The sequence below is a fragment of the Numenius arquata genome, chromosome 7, assembly GCF_964106895.1.
Source record: "Numenius arquata chromosome 7, bNumArq3.hap1.1, whole genome shotgun sequence".
Lineage (NCBI taxonomy): Eukaryota > Metazoa > Chordata > Aves > Charadriiformes > Scolopacidae > Numenius > Numenius arquata.
The window spans coordinates 58,520,424-58,540,353 of NC_133582.1; the positions used below are offsets into that span (position 1 = coordinate 58,520,424).

The 19,930-nt window shown below is 40.8% G+C and overlaps 1 protein-coding gene across 7 annotated transcripts in view; it reads left to right on the forward strand.

Annotated features, from left to right (window-relative positions):
* ETV1 (ETS variant transcription factor 1) overlaps positions 1 to 11,089 on the forward strand; it is a 66,113-nt gene extending 55,024 nt beyond the window's left edge. For all 7 annotated transcript variants that reach the window (XM_074150131.1, XM_074150128.1, XM_074150130.1 and 4 more), the window contains 3 exons: positions 2,158 to 2,327; positions 6,122 to 6,223; positions 8,644 to 11,089. In XM_074150131.1, coding sequence (XP_074006232.1) covers positions 2,158 to 2,327; positions 6,122 to 6,223; positions 8,644 to 8,865 — 494 coding nt within the window. In that variant the 3' untranslated portion in view covers positions 8,866 to 11,089. The remainder of the gene's footprint in view (positions 1 to 2,157; positions 2,328 to 6,121; positions 6,224 to 8,643) is intronic.
* Positions 11,090 to 19,930: the final 8,841 nt, after the last annotated feature.

Sequence of the window (19,930 nt, forward strand, 5' to 3'; positions counted from 1 at the left end):
GTAACTCAGTTGATTTCAGATTTATTTCATTATAGAGAAAGTAGATGGACTCAGTATTTCTTGCCTGTGACTCTGTTAGCCTGCAACTTTGGGAAGTAATTTGGAGACCAATTACTTAAATTTGCTAGAGTGGCCTCTTTGTGTTAGTGTATGTATGTCCAGCTTGGTTTTTTTTTTTAGCAGGAAAGATTAGACGCTTTCTGATAAACTCATGACCAGTTCTCTGACCATAGCCAAAAGCAGAGCTGGAGAACTCTTGGGGTTTTTCTCCTGCTTTATGTTGTTTGTTTTCCCCTGAGAATCACTTACATGGATTATAGAACTGTTATGTATCTAGCAGGATTTGTTGTGTTTGCTGAAGAACGGGAGACTGTCAGGTTTTTTTCTTCCTCAAAAATAATTATGAACCTGATCTGTTTACAGTACCAGTGGCAAATTCATATTTACATTTATGGGAATGGGATCAGACCCTGTATTACAAGAAGTTAAAACTTCAGGAGTAGTGTTTGTCTATGTCTTTCTCGAAAATCCTGATTTGTTTGTTCGGGTTTTGTACAGGGAAGGGAATGAAAATGGAAAATAAATACAAATAAAGTGAAAGAGATATTTTTTGAAATACTTGTGTGCTTGCAAAGCAAGCGGTCTGCTGCTGGCTTCTGTGACTGTCCGTTGAGAGAACACCTTGTGCTCTAGAAGATTGATGTTGTGATAGAAATAGGTGTGTTTATACTTGTAGCATTATGACTTTTGAGGAAAAAAATAACAGATGTGTCATCATGTTTTGGTCAGTAAAGCAAAAGTGGGATAAGCCCAGGACTGGTCTTGATGTTTCAGAAGTAGATTCTCAGCTGCTCCGATTGAAATCAAAGATCATCACAGGCAAAGAATCTGATCCTCTGTAAGACTGCACTTGCTATTTGTGCATTGCTCAGCTATCATTAAGAGAAAAATCCTGTCCTTGAGAAAGAAGGCCTTTCAGGGATGGAACTTGAACCTCACATAAACCACAAAGCCTTGTGTTGATTTATTTGTTTTCCACAGCTATTGACTCAATTTTTCTTTCCTGATTACAAAAGGAAGTGCTCCATTTTTAATATTATTATTCTTACTTTCACTACACGGAGCTGTTCTGTAATGGCCGTCAGAGCATCCTAATGTTGAGGTTTAATGTAAAGTCCTGACTTTCCGTATTAAAACAGGTCACACTGTTTATTCTCCAGATTTTTGGTATTGCTGTTCGGGTAGTTGAAATGAGGAGTTTTACCAGCATATCAAGGATTGCCGTTGTCGTGGGCAGAAAAAAATATTCTCTGCTTCAGCATCAGACCTTTCGGCTGTTGTCGTTTGCATGAGTTGTTTAGTATGAATGTGATTTAAAAAACAACAGAGACACAGTATGGATGTAGCAGGATGGTTTTTCATTGGCAGTTTGTGGAGCAACTAGCACAATACTATTATTGTTGTTTTTTAAATGCTTCCTCTGGACTTGAAGTTTTAGAAAAATTAACTTACTGCTTTTCAGGGGGAATACTAATCTAATATGTAGATATGAATAAAAGTAATATGTGCTTATATGCAAGTGCGCTATGCCACAGGGGAACTCGCATATCTCCAGGATTTGCATACCTATACATAAAGCACATGCTGTTTAAGTCCAAGTCAAATACTTTGTCAAATTTTCCTTAGAAGCATTTGCATGCAAAAGAAGTTTCACTCAATAGGGTTTTGCAGCTTTATGAAGCATACATTACATTTCCAAAACTGGGGCTTGTGCAAAGTCTAGTACACAAACGTGGTTCTTCAGACATCAGAGTTGCTTACAAAAATAGTTCATGCTCTTTCGGCTAGAGGATTGCAAAAATGGTTTGCAAGAGAGATTTGCATGGATCAACAGTAAATGGGGATAGGCTTAGGGAGACTTCCATAATCATGACTGAATTTAGGTACTTTTTTTTAGTGTATGAATATGTTACTGTAAGAATGTTTACAACTAACAGTCGAGAGGGGAATGTTGCATTTGTGGGTGGCTGGGTAGTAAAGAGTCCTCTCCCTCTGTTTTATTAACCCTAACGAGGGCTTTGCCGGTTTATCTGATGAAGGGAGCGACGGTGATTTTTTTGTGTGTTGCTCATCTCACGCTGTTGCTGTTCTGTGCAGGTGACGTGAAACAGGAGCCAGGCATGTACCGCGAGGGACCCACGTATCAGCGGCGAGGCTCGCTTCAGCTGTGGCAGTTCTTGGTAGCTCTTCTTGATGACCCATCAAACTCTCACTTCATAGCATGGACTGGCCGAGGCATGGAATTCAAGCTGATCGAGCCGGAGGAGGTGGGTGAGACATCCCTGTTATCCGCTGCCTTGTCCTGAAAGTTTAATATTGCTCCTTTGGATTTAGGCTTGCTTTCCTTCAATATTTTGCTTCGGTAGCACTTTAGGAGGGTGACAAAAAGGACTGGCAAGGGAAGTGCTTCAGGTAGGACAGAGGTGTGGTTACGCATAGAGTTGATTCCCAGTCCCACAAAATAATAAAGATGTTGCAAGTGCTGGAGTCACAAAATCCTCAGCATTGATTGTGGGGCCTGGATTTTTCAGAACCACTTTGTGGATAGAGTTGTGTTCCAAAATCCTTGGAAAACTCTTCCCTGAATAGTCTTTCAACACCGAATATTCTTCAGTGTGGAGATCATAGAATCATAGACTGATTCAAACTCAGAACTTCTAGGCTGCAGAGTGAAAGACCCCAAGTCTGACAGATGGCAAAGGAGGAGGTTAAGATTGTTAGGCAGTAAAATCCCATCAAAATTATGTAAAGTCCCCTCTTTTTAGAGTCTTCTTCAGAGTCTTCCTGCTTATCTGTGTTGTTAGATTGTTTAGTGCATGCTCAGATCCTAGGCTTGCAAACACTCATGCACGTCTCTCCTGAACCATGAAGGACTCGTGGGGTAGATAAAATTACTTGTATTCATGAACATTTGCTGAAGCATGACTTAGTTCACTTGTGTGATAAACAGGAATAAATTGAACATTTTATTACGTAAACTTTTTTGGACTAGGTAGCATTAAATAATCTGTCCTGTGTTCTAAACAGCCATGGAAACTGTTGGAAAATGTGGGGTGCGTGAATTTCATTGTAATAATGATGTAGATGATTTGATTAGGGTTGTCAAAAAGCAGTATCATTCTGATTTACTGCTTTTGCCCTTTGGACAGGGTTGGGTAATAGAGACCGCAGCAAATTTTCCTTCAGGTTCCCCTCTGAGTTAGAGCTGAGTAGGAACGTTCGGGGGTGTAAGACGGCTTCTGTGTTCCACCAGCTATTTCTGCTCTTTGCCATCCATCTGCTGGCATAAGCAATCTGAAGGCTTTCTTGCATTTAAGTTACATCACCTGCCAACAGCCCCGAGGGGATGACAGAGTAGTTGGGGATGGTGACAGGACTGATGTCCCTTTCCTTCCTGACGTGGTCTGGCTGAGGGACAGGTAGCTGCAAGGACCTTTCGTGTGGTGGCTCTCGTTTGTCCAAGCATCCCCTGCACTAGTGGTAGTCACCGTGGCAGATCCTGGCTTTGTGCCTCAGAGGATTTGACCACGGAACAGTCTCAGTCGATCTGATACCAAAACTTTGTTGGCAAGTCTGCAGCCGTAGCAGGCCACGTGGACTTCTTAGTTGTGTGACGTGGCCCAGAACAAAGTGAAATCTTTGGAAAAGCTTTTGTTTGATTTGGTGAATGAGATTTTCCCTAATTTTTCCCGCTGCCCCGGTCTCAGTATTTTTTACCCTCATAGTTTTGTCTTGTCTTTAAGGTATGCCCAAAGATTTTCGAGATTAAAGAGATTTATTGCAAAATGGTTCCCAGCAGATGGTGCAGAAACTTTATAGATTTTATTAGCTAAGGAAGGGAAAGCAGCAAAACAAACCCCTAAGATTTCCTTATTGTGTAATTCCCTGAAGAACTGGATATTCTGATTTAAGTTAACCAGATCATCTGCCTGTCTGACTTCGTAACAGTTGCTTTGTGTTTTTGAGCAGCTCTGCATCCAAGATCTGGAGGGGGCAGGCTTCTTGAAACTTGCCTCACCCCTGTGTGCTCTGAGGGAGTACAAAGGAGCCTCAGTTGTTTTCATATGAATGCCATGGACCTGACAGAAACTGTCAATTAAAATAAGAATAGCCTATGGGAAGTTGCACACTCCTGTTGGTTGCCAAGTGTAAATTGAAGGGAAGTCAAAGAGTTTGTTGGTTCAGCTGTGGCAGGTTGGGTTGTCAATGACATGACCTTTCCATCCCATCCCTTTCTGGAGGTTTATGCCCTTGTAGAAAGGGTGACACCAAAAATGAATATGTATCAGCTCCTTGAGCACCACAGTTCATTCAGAAAGTAGGTAACTGTGGTGGCTAAGAATTGGGTGTAGGTGCATTTCTGCTGTCTTGTCATGGGGACAGCAACCTTCAGCAGGAAAGTGGGATGGAAGGCTAGAAGCCTGAATCCCTTCCACGGGGCAAGACTTAAGAAATGCTGTGCAGTTCAGGGACAGGAAGACTCACCAAGACTACTTCTGGACCTGCTTGCTTATTTAGGAATGTCAAAATACCCCACAGTGTAGCATATTCTCAACCATTATTTTGTTGTAGTTAGCTTTGCTGTGTATTTATTTATTATGCAAGCCTGTTATGTTGGAGATTTTTAGGACTCTGATTAATGCAGAAAAAAACTTGGCAGGTATAAACAAAGAGTGATGTAGGCATGTGTTACAAAGATGAATAGGCCAATCAAGGTTACACATCTAGGCCAGATCTACAGCTGGAATAAATTGACATGATTTGAGGTATGTTGCGGTACAGCTACAACATAGCTGAAGTTAGCAGAGCCATGGTCATTTACGTAAGCCTGAAAAGCTGCACCACTGGAAGGAAATAATGCTTTCAAAAGAAACTTTAAAAATCATTGTCCAGATGGAGATCAAAGTCATGGATTTTGCTGTTGTTATTTAGCCCCCTTCAACTCTCAGTGCTGCACGTTGTCCATCATGGTTTGCATCAAAAGGCTGCAGACACCTATGGGAAGGTTTTGTAGAGCAGCGTGTGGAGAAGCTGCTTGGCTACTCTCTCCTTTTCCCAGAGCTGTATGGTCTGCACCTCTCAAACATTTTTATAAAATGTGCTTTAAAGAGTTCATCAGCTCTGACTTTTTTTTTCCCCTCTGGTGACATGATAGTCATTTGTACAGCCAGTAATTGAAATGTCACCAACAGTCAATTATAATTTCAGGTGCAGAATAAGCAGTTAAGTTCTTTAAACAAAAGGTCTCTTTGTCCAGAACTACCTTTGGCAATAAAACAGGAAGCATAAAGGCAAGTAGCAGTCATAAGTCAGAGCAGAAGGCATGTTGTTCTCTATGGACTGGCTTCACGAGTTGCTTGCAACTCCCTTTTTATTATTATTTTTTGAGGGAAACTATACAACTGCAATGATGACATTTCTGTCCCATTTTTCATTCTACCGTATAGTTCTTCCAGGCAATTACCCTGCCTTCTCCGATAATTCATTTTCTTTGCTGAGGAAGACTGGGAGTTTTATTTATTTAAGACTGGGAGTTGGCTTTTGACTTGTATCTCCTAATAATCTCAACATCGCTGTCATTCCAAGTACAGTCTGTATTAGTTAATGAACTAAGTGTGTATGCATGTGTGTTTAATATAACTTAGTGTTCTGACAGCAGGGAGAACACAGGAATAGTACAATTATCCACAGTATCAAACTAAAAAAAAAAAAAAAGTTTTCATTTTTCATGAAATTTTTCTGGTGGAACTTGATAAATAGTTGTTATGTATCTTTATTTTTTTTTTATTGGTTTTCTTTATTAAAACCAAAGAAAAAACCTCCCAACCCTCTACCACATTTGCAATTAAGTAAGTCTCCTTCAGGTTTAATGCACGACTGTGTGTCCAATTAAAAATCCTTGTAGTACATGGGAAATTCAGGTCATGCCAACCTTTTCTCTTGTGTTTATTCGTTGCACCTGCAGGGTTTCCCCTCCCCCATCCCCAAATAAAGTATCTGATGATAAGATCTGCTTGTTAAATGCATTTAACAAATCAATGCTAATCCATTTTTGTGGCAGGTGGCACGTCGCTGGGGGATTCAGAAGAATAGGCCAGCTATGAACTATGATAAACTTAGCCGATCACTTCGCTATTATTATGAAAAGGGAATCATGCAAAAGGTGAGTAGCTAGTTTTCTATTAAATTTCACCAGAGCATTGCATGTTAATCCATAAGTCAGTTTATGAGGGGGAGTACCCGTAACTGCATTAGGTAGGTAGGTTTTTCATCTACTTGGGCAAACACTAAGCTTTTTCATCTATCAAGTCCAGTGTATGCATCAAGATATATTTTTCTGTGTTAAAAATGTCTGTGGTTTTAGTTCACACAATGCATGGCATGATTATAGGGAACGAGGTAACATTCAAAAATACCCAAAAGAGCTTCCTGGCACCTGGGAAAGGCAAACAGTAGAGTACAGCATGAATAATGTTTTGCAGATCTAAATTAGCTGCCCAGCGCTTGGGTACTTTGGTAAGTGCAAGATAGGGGAGAAAAATGATACCTATTAACACACCAAATACTTTAATATTTTACCAATAGTGTTGTAATAATGCCATTTTTAAGTGGAGTTTAATATTTTATACTAGGCTGAATTATGAGAAATATTTAACAATAATTTATATATAACAGTCTGGTCTTGCTGACAGTATTCAACTTGGCCTTCTGCTGTGGCTTGCTGATGTAAATGTATTTTTTTTAAATCATGCTACGTGGTACCATGTAGATGGACTGAGAAATCAATAGGAGAGACCTGTCTGCTACATTTCCAAAACTTACGGGTGTGATCAAAGATGATAATGAACACCTTGTGCTGTCAAACTTGTTCCATATCTTTTCACATTAGTTTTGTGACCTGTGGGGACTTAACACGTTTAAACCTGCCATTTGCCTGTTCCATGAATGGAAACAATGCTCTTGGCTCAAGTTACTGGGCAACTTTTTCCAGTGGGTTTTGTGAAGTGCTTGATTTGGAGTTGCCCGTTACAGGTTCTTTTGCTTTGATTGTGGGATCATTGTAGTGCTCTCTCCTTTTTCACTATCCCGGAGTCAACCGGGATAACGATTCGCCGTTTCGCCAGCGCAGTTCAAAGGCAGCACAGAGGCAAGAATTAAGAAGCAAAGAGAGTGAAAGGAGTTGAAAAGGTGGAGACGGGAATACCGTAAGGCCGATAATGCTGCCCAACCCACACACCCATTTCGTGTGGAAAGTTTACAAGTACTTCTGACAGCCAGCCTGCTACCTTTGAAACTACTACTTTATTATCTACAAGAATGTATTTAACACACGTTTTAAAAGCTAGTTTGGATGCTTATTTTTCTGCCATAGCAAAGTTTGAGGTTTGCCCTGGGATCGCCCTATCTGGGCAGTTAGTGTATGTTAAAAACTAATGGCGGCTGTAGATTCAGAGCAGGTTTCTTTGCTGCAAGGTCTGGATGCACATTTTTCCCCTTTTGCTTTAAGTTAAGCAACGATAACAGGTCGTGCAAATGCCCGCTTTCTGAATGCAGCCTCCAGTCTGTCAAACTTGCTGACATTAATGTGATGAAAAAAAATTCTATTGCAGATACAGCCTCTACCAAAACTTGACGTTATTTGTAGAATAAGTAAGTTGAAAATTTAAGGAGGTGCTTCAGACTATTTTGCACCCATAAGAATAAAATTTGCTACACTTTTGCCACCTTCATTCACTCCCAATACCGCGCTAGCTGGAGCTGCAAGAAGAGGACGATACGATCTTTATTTTAAAACAATATTAATAAGCTGTGAGCGTGCAACATGGTTCATATTTTTTACCCTAATTCTTTAAATAAGGTGCTTGAGAAGACACTATATTGACCTTTTTTTTTAAAAAAAAAAACCACAATAATTCTGTGCTGTTTTTATCATTCCTCAGCTTTTAGGAAGCTGAAGCGCAGACATGCAGTGCTATTCATGAATAAGGGAAAACTTTAGGATCTTTGGACAAATTGCCCCTCCATAAGCAAATCCAAATGTCCCGACTTTGCATGAGCAATTGCTAAGTACATATTAGCCTGCGTATTTGCTTACGCTGTCCCTGTACAATCAGCGTGCACTATAACTAAAGTGCTTTTATGCTTAAGTATGAATCAATCTGCGTAAAGTGAAATTCAGATCTCTATCGTGCAACGTGGTTCTTTTTTCCACTTCGCACGCAGCGTGTTGGACGTAGTCATTTTATTTTGCCACTGTAGTGACAATTTGTTTACATTGTCCAGTAAGAAAAGTTCCATTTGTGGTTAAGTGTAGGAAACGATGGCAAACACAAGCTTGGAAGTGGAATACCTAGTCCATCTTCCAACAGGGTATATCACGTGTGGCAAACCCAAGAGCGTTCTGCCCGGTCTTGCTTCTGCAGATCCCTGTTGTCTTTGCTAGGTCATTGCCTTTCCAGTTCTGCTGCCGCGGTATTAATTGTGTGACGAAGGTGAGTCCTTCTCGAGACTGTTGAACTTGGACTTGCAAAACCGCAAGGCCTTACGCTGCTCCTTTTTTTTTGTCCCTTCTGTTGTCCCAAGGTGGCTGGAGAGAGATACGTCTACAAGTTTGTTTGCGACCCTGAAGCGCTTTTCTCCATGGCTTTTCCAGACAACCAGCGCCCCTTGCTGAAGACTGACATGGAGCGCCACATCAATGAGGAGGACACTGTGCCTCTGTCCCACTTTGACGAGAGCATGGTCTACATGCAGGACGGTGGCTGCTGCAACACCCACCCCTATAACGAAGGCTATGTCTATTAACAACAGTGACAGTGAAGGGGGTGTCTTCCCCCCCTCCATTAGGCTTCTCCTCTTTCACAAGACCCAGAGGAAAGCTGACTCGACTTCAGTTTGTTTTTTAAATAGTACACTAAAAGGGGCTTTTCCTGTTGCATTACTCCTATGGTCTGCCATGGACAGCGCACTTTATTTGAAAGGGGAGGGTTGGAACCTAAACGTTATTCTGTGTAACAGGAGGAAAAGGGTGGGTTTGCTTTTTACTTAAGTTTGGGAAGGGAACATACAGGTTTTAAGTACAAAAAAAAGCTATATCATGTCTGGTTTGTTTCATATCAGCATAAGATATTGTACATTTTCTCTGGGTATCCATAGTACAGTTAATTCTCATTGTGCAAAATAACCACTTGATGATGATATCAGCACAGCATGCCTAGGGCATTTTTTCCTTGCCATTCTTAATTGTCTTTCTGCAGTTATAAAAGAGAAGCAAAGCGTACACCACAGCATTTAATTTAGAAGCTTGCAGTGGCAGACCTTGCACCTTGCCTCCAAAATCAACCAGATAACTCCAGAGTTTTTCCTTTTTTTTTTTTAAATTTTATTATTTCTTTGGTACGACTTCAAAAAAAAATCCTGTTTAATGACAGAGTGCCCGTAAGTACAATGACCAAGCCGCAAAATCCCTGACTTCAGACTGCAAGCCACATGCCACAGCTGGAGCCACATTGCTATCCGTACGTGGCCCCGTGCTATGGCTTAGACCTTTCCAGATCCATTTGAGGGTAGTAATTACATGTGGTAGGCTTTCTGATGATCATGTCAGCATTAAATACAGGATCACGATCGGGAGGGAGAAGACATTTTGTATCCTTCCATTTCCTTTGGTACATAAATAAGTTATTTAATCAATAGGAATTAACTGTACTAAGTCACATATCTTAATTATGCTGTTTAGACACAGCAAGCACTCCTTGAGAAAAATATCCAATACACTAAATAGGTACTTTAGTAATTTTTAGACACGGTACCCATTAATATGCATTTAAACCTTTTACTGCTGTGTTATGTTGATAACATATATAAATACTAGATAATGCTAATGCTTCTGCTGCTGTCTTTTTCTGTAATATTCTCTTTGATGCTGAATTTACTATGACCATTTATAAGCAATGCTGTAACTACAGGTAGCATTTCAGGACAAAATAGATGACTTGAACCATTTATTGCTTAGAAAATAGCTTACGCCATAGCTGTGCTATAAGCAGCTTTTATGCGCATCCACAAATGACTAGTAAGCTTCAGCTTGCTAAGGAAAGCTCTGCAGAACCTTTTTGTAATTTTCGGTGGAACGGAGACTTAGACGAACTGTCAAAAAAGAATTACCATGAAGTCGCTGTATGACGTTGTAGTGCTGGCACTGATGTTACCAATCAACTTGTTTTGGACACTAAATGTAAATGTGATCAGATATGCTCGGAAGAGGGTTTTTTTGAGGTTTTTTTTTTGGGGGGGGGGGTTGTTGTTACTTATTCAAATCGTTTTATTTTTTGAGAGGGATAGTCTCGAACCCAAGCCACACATGCTGTTCTGTATGTAAGATGAAAAAAAAAAAAAAAAGCCCTGACAAAACCCCAAAACTTTTAAATATTTATGAGCACCTTTTCTGAAATATAATATTTCCTAGTTTGAAGGGAGGGAGAGGGGGGTAAGATCTGGATTTCTTTTTTTGCCCAGTGAAATTTAAATAGGTGTGATGTGGAGTACCTCATTTTCCTATTTTCCCAAGAAGCAGGAGGAAAATGAATGCACAACCGTAAAACAACAAGACTAATTTTCATCATAACGGATGAATGTCAAAGACAATCCTAGGTGGTGGGTTAATTTTCCATCCTCTGTCAGTTAAGACACTAGCGAAGCTATGAATATTTTAAAATGCAATTAATCAAAAGTAAAGAAGTAGTGGTCACTAGAAACCACAGGTGCATAAAAAAACATTTGGGCAGGTATTTAATTTACTCAGATCCATAAGACAGCATATTTTACGGGAGTGTATATATGCCTTAATATGTCACCTAATTCTGTCATCCGTAAGTCTCAATGGCACTTAAAATTTCGGTGATCAACCCAGAATCAGAAGTCTAAAATTGCAGAATTAGCAAAAAGGAAAGGGAAAAGATTGAGTAAGATTGTTTAAAAAAAAAATAATATGTGATTTCCATTGAAATAAGGTTCAAATGAAACATGCTTTGATGAAAAGTCCTTGGATTGGTTTTGGTTCTTTCATGTCAGCACTGAGCGCCTCTTGCCTGTGGCAGGATGTGGATATTTGGGAAAGGGGTTGGACAAAAAAGGAAAAAAAAATGGAAAAAGAAAAAAAGAGGAAAAAAAAATGCATCAAATGTGTAATATTTAAGAAGAAATATATATATATATGTATACGGTAGTGACTCACTGAACAAAACAAGCAATCAGACCAACATTACATGATCTCTCAGCAGAAGATATAAAAGTCGTTCACTGAACTGATTAACCCTTTTTAAAATGTACCTAAGAGGTTTATTTAAAGTCTGTTTTTATTCCACTTTTTTTTTGTTTGTTTGGGTTTTTTTTTTTTTTTCCCGTTTGTTTGGGGTTTTCAGGTAGAATAATAAATCTGGCAGCTGATTTCTGCAAGATTGTTGTGTATTGGATTCCTAACCATTTGGAGCGGAGAGGCCCCTGCAGTAAGGCTCTTCTTTTGGAAGAGGAGATGATGGTCCGTTCCTGGTGCCTAGAATAGCTTCCTGAAAAGTGTAACCGCAAAAAATATATAAATTGAGACGTAAATACAATTCATATATGAATTATAGCCAGGATTTAGGTTGCCAAAGCATCGTATTTGACTGGCAAAAGAGAAGGGAGATGGTCTATGTAAATCTAGAGAAAGATTGATTCCAACTAAGAACACTTGCACATTTTCACAGGGTATTTTAATACCCTCTGGAATTTGAATGTGGGGTGTTGGGGGCTGGGGTGAGGGTGCTGGGTTGTCGTCTGGTTGGGATTTTGGGGGGGGGTTGTTTTCAAGCTGTACCATAACTGGAGAGCAAATGCAGGCTGTGTTTGCTTGTGCATCTTTTTGCTGCTCAGGGTAGCGCTGCTGTGAAGCCAAGCCGGGGGGCGTCACCGCGAGACTGGGGTACGGCTGGAGGTGCTGGGGTTCCCCCTTGCCGTGACAGTTCAGTTGCTGAACGGAGGTGAAATTAGATAAGGACTTGGCAGATCCCCTCAGAATCCATTTGAGTTAAGATGACAGGTGTAGGGCAGCGCACAGATTTTGCTGTAGGTGTAGGACTGCCCATAACGGAGAGCATGAGCCTTTTCCTTCCAGGGTCACCCCGGTCCTGACTTTCCCCCACGCTTAACTGCGGTGCGAATCTGAACATTCCGTTCTGTGAAAGCATGAGTTTCATATGCTTGTCAGACTAAATCTGCCTGCTTTACTTCCAGCTGGCTGCTGTGGTAACCGGGGGAAATCGGGATACAGGAACATTAAGGATCGTTTTCTATGGGAATTCCCTGCGAAGAGCCCTTTGCTCGGAATCTTTTCGTCTTTGAGATTCTCTGCTACCTGGGGCTATTCCCCAGGGATTAGTGTTTAGAGTCCTCGACTTCTGACTGGTTTGGGTTGCGAGTCCATCTTCACAGGACAGTATCATCTAGTAAATATTTTTGCCTTGTTTGTGGTTTCTTGTTTGTTTGTTTTTTAATAGCAGGAATTAGATCAATGTGTGCAAAAGGTATTAGGAGGAAATCTTTGAATTGTTAATGGCTGTGCTTTCTCCTCTGAAGAGCATTAGCTCCAGTTCACGTACTACGGGTAATAGCACCCATGAACAGCCCTTTCCAGTGCTCACATCAATAGCACGGAGGACTTTTCCAAATAATCTCCTTTAAAGATGGCTTGGGAGTCTTAATTAATATGTTATATTGCTCTCTAAGAATCATCGCTCTGAAATACCTCACTTGGAGGTTAATTTCTCAGTTCTCTTTGCTGGTTGGTTGGGGGTTTTTGTGTGTGTGTGTGTGTGTGTTTTGGGGTTTTGGTTGTGTGTTTTTTTTCTTTGACCGGAGGCTGCTCTGCTGGGAAAGGAGGGGGCAGCTGGGAGCGGGTGCCTGTTCAGAGTCCCCTGTGTTTTGCTAAGATGCCAGGCTGAGAAGTGGAGCGTCTGCAATACATAGCTGAGCCCTGCCCTCCTCATTCCCTTAGGGAGGAGGGAACTGCAGAGCATCGACTTCTGTGGCTTCTGCTGCAGGAGCGGTGATCTCTGGCAGAGCAGGGGAATGGAAAGCGAGGGGCAGCAGCATTTTAAAACTACGTGATGACCCAGAGGACATCTGTCACATCCCTAAGAATCACAAATGCACCAGCAAAGGGCTGTACCTCACCACCCGGCTTTCCTGACTGCGTAGGTAGGTAAAGTTAACTCCACGTTTTACTTCAGGAGGTTGAAATACTAGTTTCCCCCTTCAACACCAATTTAATTTCTGTGGGAAGGAAATATCTGTGCCATCTTCTTATGTACTAGTCTGCAACTGCCTGTGAAGGGTCTCAGTGATATTTTCCCAAAGAACTTTTCTTGTGTGAAGACAACAACAGCAAACATCACCAAAAGAAGGGGTAAATAAACTCCAAGAAGGTGTCCACGCATCGTGTTCTCCCAAACTATAGCGTCATTTACCCCGGAAACGTGTCACGTCCTTAATACTGCTGCAGTATTATCCTTATTACGTACTTTCATTGGACTGTCCTCAAAAATCCACAGCATACCCTGAACTATTTTTTTTTTTTTTGAAATGAGCCTCCTGCTGTTCATAATAGAGGTTACAGGAAGGTGCCCCTGAGGCAGGGCCACAACCAAGCCTTTGGATCTGGTAAACCATGGTTCTGTTTGGGTGTTTCTGCCCGTGTCCATGCCTTTTAGTTGCGTGGTAGAGAAGTAATTACAGTCATTCTTTGGTGTTTTGGGTTGGTTGTTTTTTTTTTTTTGGCTTGTTTAGTTAGTTTATGGGTAGCTATGATTTGTTTTATTCCAGAAGAAATGTCTCCGTGTATCTCTTTCCACATTCCAGGTAACCAGGTAGATACTTGGCGTCCAAAATAGCATTTTTTGCTGTGGAATCCACAGTACAGACCGTGGCAGTTCCTTGCTGCTGCCCTGAAAAGGAAAGAGCAGAGGAGATGTCACTCTTTTCTTACACGTCCCCGCTGTGATGGGACCCAGCTGATCTATCTGAAGATAGTTTAAACCAGTTCTTCACTCACCCATGGTATTTTGGTGTACAGTTTGCTCATTATTTAATATGATGGCACTTTTCAGAAGCCCAGGTGGAGAGTTGAGTGTTTTAGAGGTGCTGCGAAGGGCTCTCTATGGTGGCTTTCAGTGACAGCCTTGCACGGGGAGTGGCATATGGCTACCTGACCTAAATAGAGGCAGAAGGGGGTGGTTTTGCAGAGGTGCCAGCTCCTCAGAGTTTGACACCTTGGCTGAAACAGGCAGTTACGGCTGCTGCGGGGCCGGCTGGGGTGAGCCTGCCGTGGGAGACCTGGCGAGGAGCTCTGTGGGCACGTAGAAAGCCAGAGAGAGCGTGATCCCAGCGTGGCTGGGTACAGAGACACAGAGATGGGGAGAAAAAAGTCCATCAGGGGCAATCTGGCCCTACCGACTGGCTAGTCCAGAGCTGATAAGTACAGGGAGGAGGGTTATATGACCGATACAGTAAATCACAGAGGTAATTATTTGAAAGACATGCTGCAGGAGAATCATAAGAAATGATGGAAAGTAATAAACTCTCTAAACAGCAGTGATTTTTTTTTTTAAGACCCCAGTGCTTGTGGGAGCGCTTCAGGAAAAGGAAGAGAGAAAGTAAAACACAGAAAGGGACGATAATATTAGAAGAGAACAACGGGAGTCAAATCATGAGCTGCATTAGGGGACCTGGAAGATTGCGGTGTTTTAGATAAGGAAGGGACTAAGATAAGTAGAGAGTCAGTAAACTGAGATAAGAGCAAGAGAGAGGAGGTAATTGGAGGCAGTGCACTTTGTGGTCAGGGGGCCAAATGTGTTAGGCTGACGGAGCTGCACCAGGGATGTGTTTGGCCCCGGTCGTATATCCCCAAGGCCAGGAATATCAGAACTGACTTTGGAGCGATTGTTGATAATTTAGTAAAACCATCTGCACAGTGTTTGGTAGCTGTTAAAAGAGCAAACAAGATATTGGAATATGCAGAGAGTGTTCTGGGCTATAAATGTAGCAACTTTATTGTCCCACCGTATTAAAAAAAAAAAGAAAAAAAAAAAAAAGAAAAAAAATGAAGAATACCTTACGGGATAACGGGTCAGACGGTGGGTTGGTGTAAATCAGCTCGGTTTCCTTGAAGTCAGCTAAGTAGCTTTATGCTAGCAGAGCCTGTGACCTGTATTTAGTAATGTGTATGCCTATCTAGTGTGGTATATACACAGGACATTTTTGCTTGTTACATTATTTAGAAAGATAAACAAATGATCAAGACCTGGGGCCTAGCATGAGACCAATAATAAAAGATGAAATTAAACAAAAATGTATGTCTTCTGAATTCTACTGATGTAGGTAACTCATTCCATTTTTGTATAAAGCTCTCTGCTGGAGCTCCATACACCCCTTTAATCCTTAAAATGATCCTTTGTGACCAATGCTGGCAGACTCTGTGCTGGAGTCCCCGCTCCAAGTGACTCAGCGCTGGTCTCTGCAAAGGTGGCTGTGATTTGTAGGGTCAGGCTACTTTTCCAGCAGCTCATGAAGACCATGGGGACATTTCCAAGTCTTAAGGAGTACACTAAGCTTCCAGCCATTCTCAGGACTAGCAAATTTCAGGTACGTTGCAGATTTAGCTACAAAGGCTAGACTTGCAAAGAAATTTCAGCCGCTGCTCTGCTCCAAATCACCAGGCTCTGTGAGCCCAGCTGTAAGAATTTAGGATATCTAAGGGCCTCCAGAAAATCCTTCAAAAGCTGGTCAGCTGAACCAGGGCTTCTCTGCTTCCTGCAGGAATGAAATGTGGGAGAGACAAAATGAGTGAAGACCTAGATCTGCATCTACAGAGAAATAAAATGAAGAACACCTTTGTATTATTTTAGAGTTTGAGTGTGACACTGCAGCAGGGAGTTCATAGGAGTTGAGGCAGTCAAACGTTTCCCTGGAGCCCAGAATAGACGCCTACACCTAGAAAAGGACTGTTAGTTTTGTGCAGCACATACATGTGTCTGCCCAGCATTCAAACCTTCATGAATTTGTTTTTTGGTGTTTAGTTCTTTCTAATACATAGGGGAATATTCTGCTCAGTAACAAGTTTTCTTTTGGGCGCTCTAATGCTCTACTTTATACTAGGTAAAGTTTCTTTGTGAATCTAACCTTAATGACGGAGGAAGCACTGCCGCTTAAGGAAAGGTAAATTCCTGCAACTGTGCAACCCATTAAAGTGAGTGGTTTCCATGATGGTGATCTTGCCTGGGGTAAGTGGCAAAACCAGTCCTTGAACCTCAGCTTGGCTTATTAATGCTTTACATCAGCCAAACGCCAGGAAAGCAGCTCCACGCATCATGTAACCTTCTCTTGCCCCTCCGACCACTTCTGCAGTTCCGATCCCCGCGTCTAAGGTTATGGAAGACCTGGAAAGATACAGAGAGCTGTCATAAGAGTAAGCAAGGCTTACAAATTACTTTTGTATTAGCAGAAACTTAAAAGGATTCAACTTGGGACAGGTAGTGGAGAAGGAATAAAATCAAGGTCTATAGCATCATTAATTGTTTGGAGAAGAAGAATAGGGAATTAAAATTTACTGGGTCTCAAACAATTTATTGGAGGGACAATAGAAAAAAAAGCAGTTGAGGCACTTTAAGAACATTAAGGAAGTACTTTATCGTACAGCACAATCATTAATTTGTGAAATTTATTGACGTAAGCTGTTTTGGGTGGCACAGGTCTTAAACGAATTAAGAAAAATTGCTTAGACGAATTCATGGAAGAAATGGCCAACAGAGATTCTCAACTATGATGAAGTTGAACTCTTCAAATCAGAGTCCTTAATACAGAGACTGTCAGCCCTTCAGAGGACGTGCCAGACTCACCCTCTTCCCATACTCTCTTTCTAAACACTGGTGCCAGTCTATCCTGGCATGGATGAACCTTTGGCTACAGGTGACTTGGTATCCCTAGAAGTGAGCATTATTGGAAATGAAGGCACAAAGTTCTGGTGGTACAAGGTAGTGTTCTGTATCCTGCGTTTTGTTTGGGTCCTGTGATCGAACTAAAACGGGTGTAACGCAACTGGCTTCAGTAGTTTGTGTGTTTTTACACTAAGTCTGTAAGTTTGAACCTGGTATCCTGGAATCCTTTGCCTCTGGGATTTGTTTTCCTTACTAACAAACACACCCTTTACAAAGAGCTGTTGTCGACTTGTGTGTGATTACTAAGCTGCTGACATTGGGGTCGGAGTTATTTTTAAAGGGAGAAGAGAAACATTGCCTCATTTGTGTGTAACTGGGAACTACACGTCTTTCAAACAAGAAGAAACAAACAAAAAGAAACCAAGAAAAAAAATGTGACCAATTAGTGAGTAACATGCCCATTTATATCCCTTCCACTTAACACCTAACATTTCACCGTGACATTTTCTCTCTGTGTGGCATTTTTGCATATAGCAAGCCAAGGTTATTTAGTAACATATAGGGTTGAAGCAGGACTCAGAAGTTATAACCCCTCAAAAAAAGGAGAGAGAGAAAAACACAATAATGAATGTCTTTCCCTTCTCATATTGCCTCTAACTCTATCAATAACGTATTCCATAATGCTTTAAGTTCCATCCTCAACAGATAACATTAAGCAGTACATATCCTAATTTCATCAGACTTGGACTCTTGCTCAAAACCTTAGGTGACTTCATGCATTTATATCAATTGTATCAACAGACCAGGGCATCTGACTCTTTGAAAGCAGGTGCGGTTCCACACAGAGATTTCTCCTGACAAGATGGTTTGGATTTTGATGGGATGGTTATGTCAAACACAGCCAGCAGGAGACCCATATCTCTCATGTAAAATAACAGAAAAAGCTCTGGGAATACTGCGTATGTGGTGTCTTCGGTTAGCAGTATTTTTGGAAGACAAAAGGCAGGTTTATTTGGCTTCATTGTAGTACTTGGGGATGACCCTGTGCATAAACTGTAATGGGAAGCCAGTATTTCTGAAAATGTATATAAGAGGATCTAGCCAGAGAAGCATGACCGGCTGACTCATTGTCCCAAAATGGTATCAGTCTAAAATATCATTGCAAGTGTGAGCTGCATTCTTGTACAAGCCCTAAGTGGGACAGGAAGCAGTTCCATACATTAGGAGAGTGTCACATATGGCTGTACCCAGTAGAATAGAAGAAGAAAGAATCCCGAGACCATTAAGTATAAGAAAACAAGATTATAGCTCTGTCTTGCCACAAATTGGCAACGGCAAGCTGTAAATTGTAACTCACGAGCGGTAAAAAATTATCTTGGAATGGTTTGATCAGACACCTTTAATTCTGGGACATCAGGTGAGTTCAGGTTCTGTTGGCCCGCGCGCCCAGGATCACCCTTCTCTCTGGAGGCGTAAGTAACCCAAGCCAATGAATTTTTGCACTACATGAAGTGGTCTCAAATATGCTAGGAAAAAGTTTACCTGGAATGTTCAACCAGATGTGTTAAAGAGAACGCCATTGTGTTAAAAAAATGCACTTCTCTATAACGATAGGATGAAAAAATGAGAATCAGTACATAGACAGCAACTTTATTGCTAAAGAAAAGAATCCTGAGGGGCTTATATAGGTAGCAAAAAGGACAGCCAGTCCAATGTTTAAGGTTTTAAATATTTATACAGGTATAGGGTAGCTTCCTTTTTTGCATGACCCTCCTTTATGAGGGAAAAATAAGCTTCCCCTTAAAAATTCAATAGCTATCAAACTTTCTAATCTTTTTCTTTATTCTCTTTGCTGAAAGATGAATTTAAGATTTAAAGCTGAAGCCTGTAACCCACTCTTTACTGGATGTAGTTGTTGCTATGCCATATTTATAGAATACATCATGGCACAGTGTGATATAATGTTTTAATTGACATGAACGTGAAGGAGATGTATTACCATGCCTGAGCTGCTTGTTGTCTCCATGCTGTTTAGTTGTGATGGCAGAAGTACATTTTACAGCTCCTCCCCCGAAAATAAAAAAGGCTTTTATAGCAACATTCCCAAGAATCTTTTATTTTTCTCTGAGCTTCATATGCTGGAAAAAAAAGAAAGAAAAAAAGAAAAAAAAAAAAAAAGGAGAGAAACCTATTCTTTGAATGTTTAGAAATTTTTGAACAATGGGACAGGTTTCATCGTTTGTCTGCCTATGAAGTTAATGACCATGATGGAAAGTCTCAAATCCTGACAAAGTATTTGGAAGCGAGATCAAGGTAGAACGTCTTAGAGAAGTAGCACTGATGTGTTAGCTAATATTTGTGCACTCACACACATATTCAAAGTTCTTCTTTCAAGAAAAGTTATCAAATATTTCAGACACTTATAACATAGAAGTTGATTGTTCCTTTTTGAGACTTTTTTATATTGCACTGTCATCATCTGTTGTCTGTCGAAAGACTCAGAAATATTCACCTCGTTATACATTTATCATGATAAGGCTATAGGAAGCTCTCAAAGTCTACATTCTCAAGGCATTTTTAGAACTTAAAATTGTATTTTCCTTATCTGAAAACCTCAGTCTAAGAGCTTACTAAGATATCAGTTATCACATTCTGAATGGGTTTCTAGATGTAGAAAAGCTATTCTTAAGGAGGATCTGAGCTTTAATGAAATTAGTCTATTTTGATCTTTAGTCTGTTGTAATTTTGGAAGGAAACTTCAGATTTTTTGGGAAGAGGAGGGAAACTACCAGAAAAGAAAAGAAAAGAAAAGAGACTAAGTTTTCCAAGGTACTGGAATGTGAGGTTGCCCAATGGAGCAGGAAAAAGAAAGTTAAAAATGCATGGAGAATTGCTGTTGA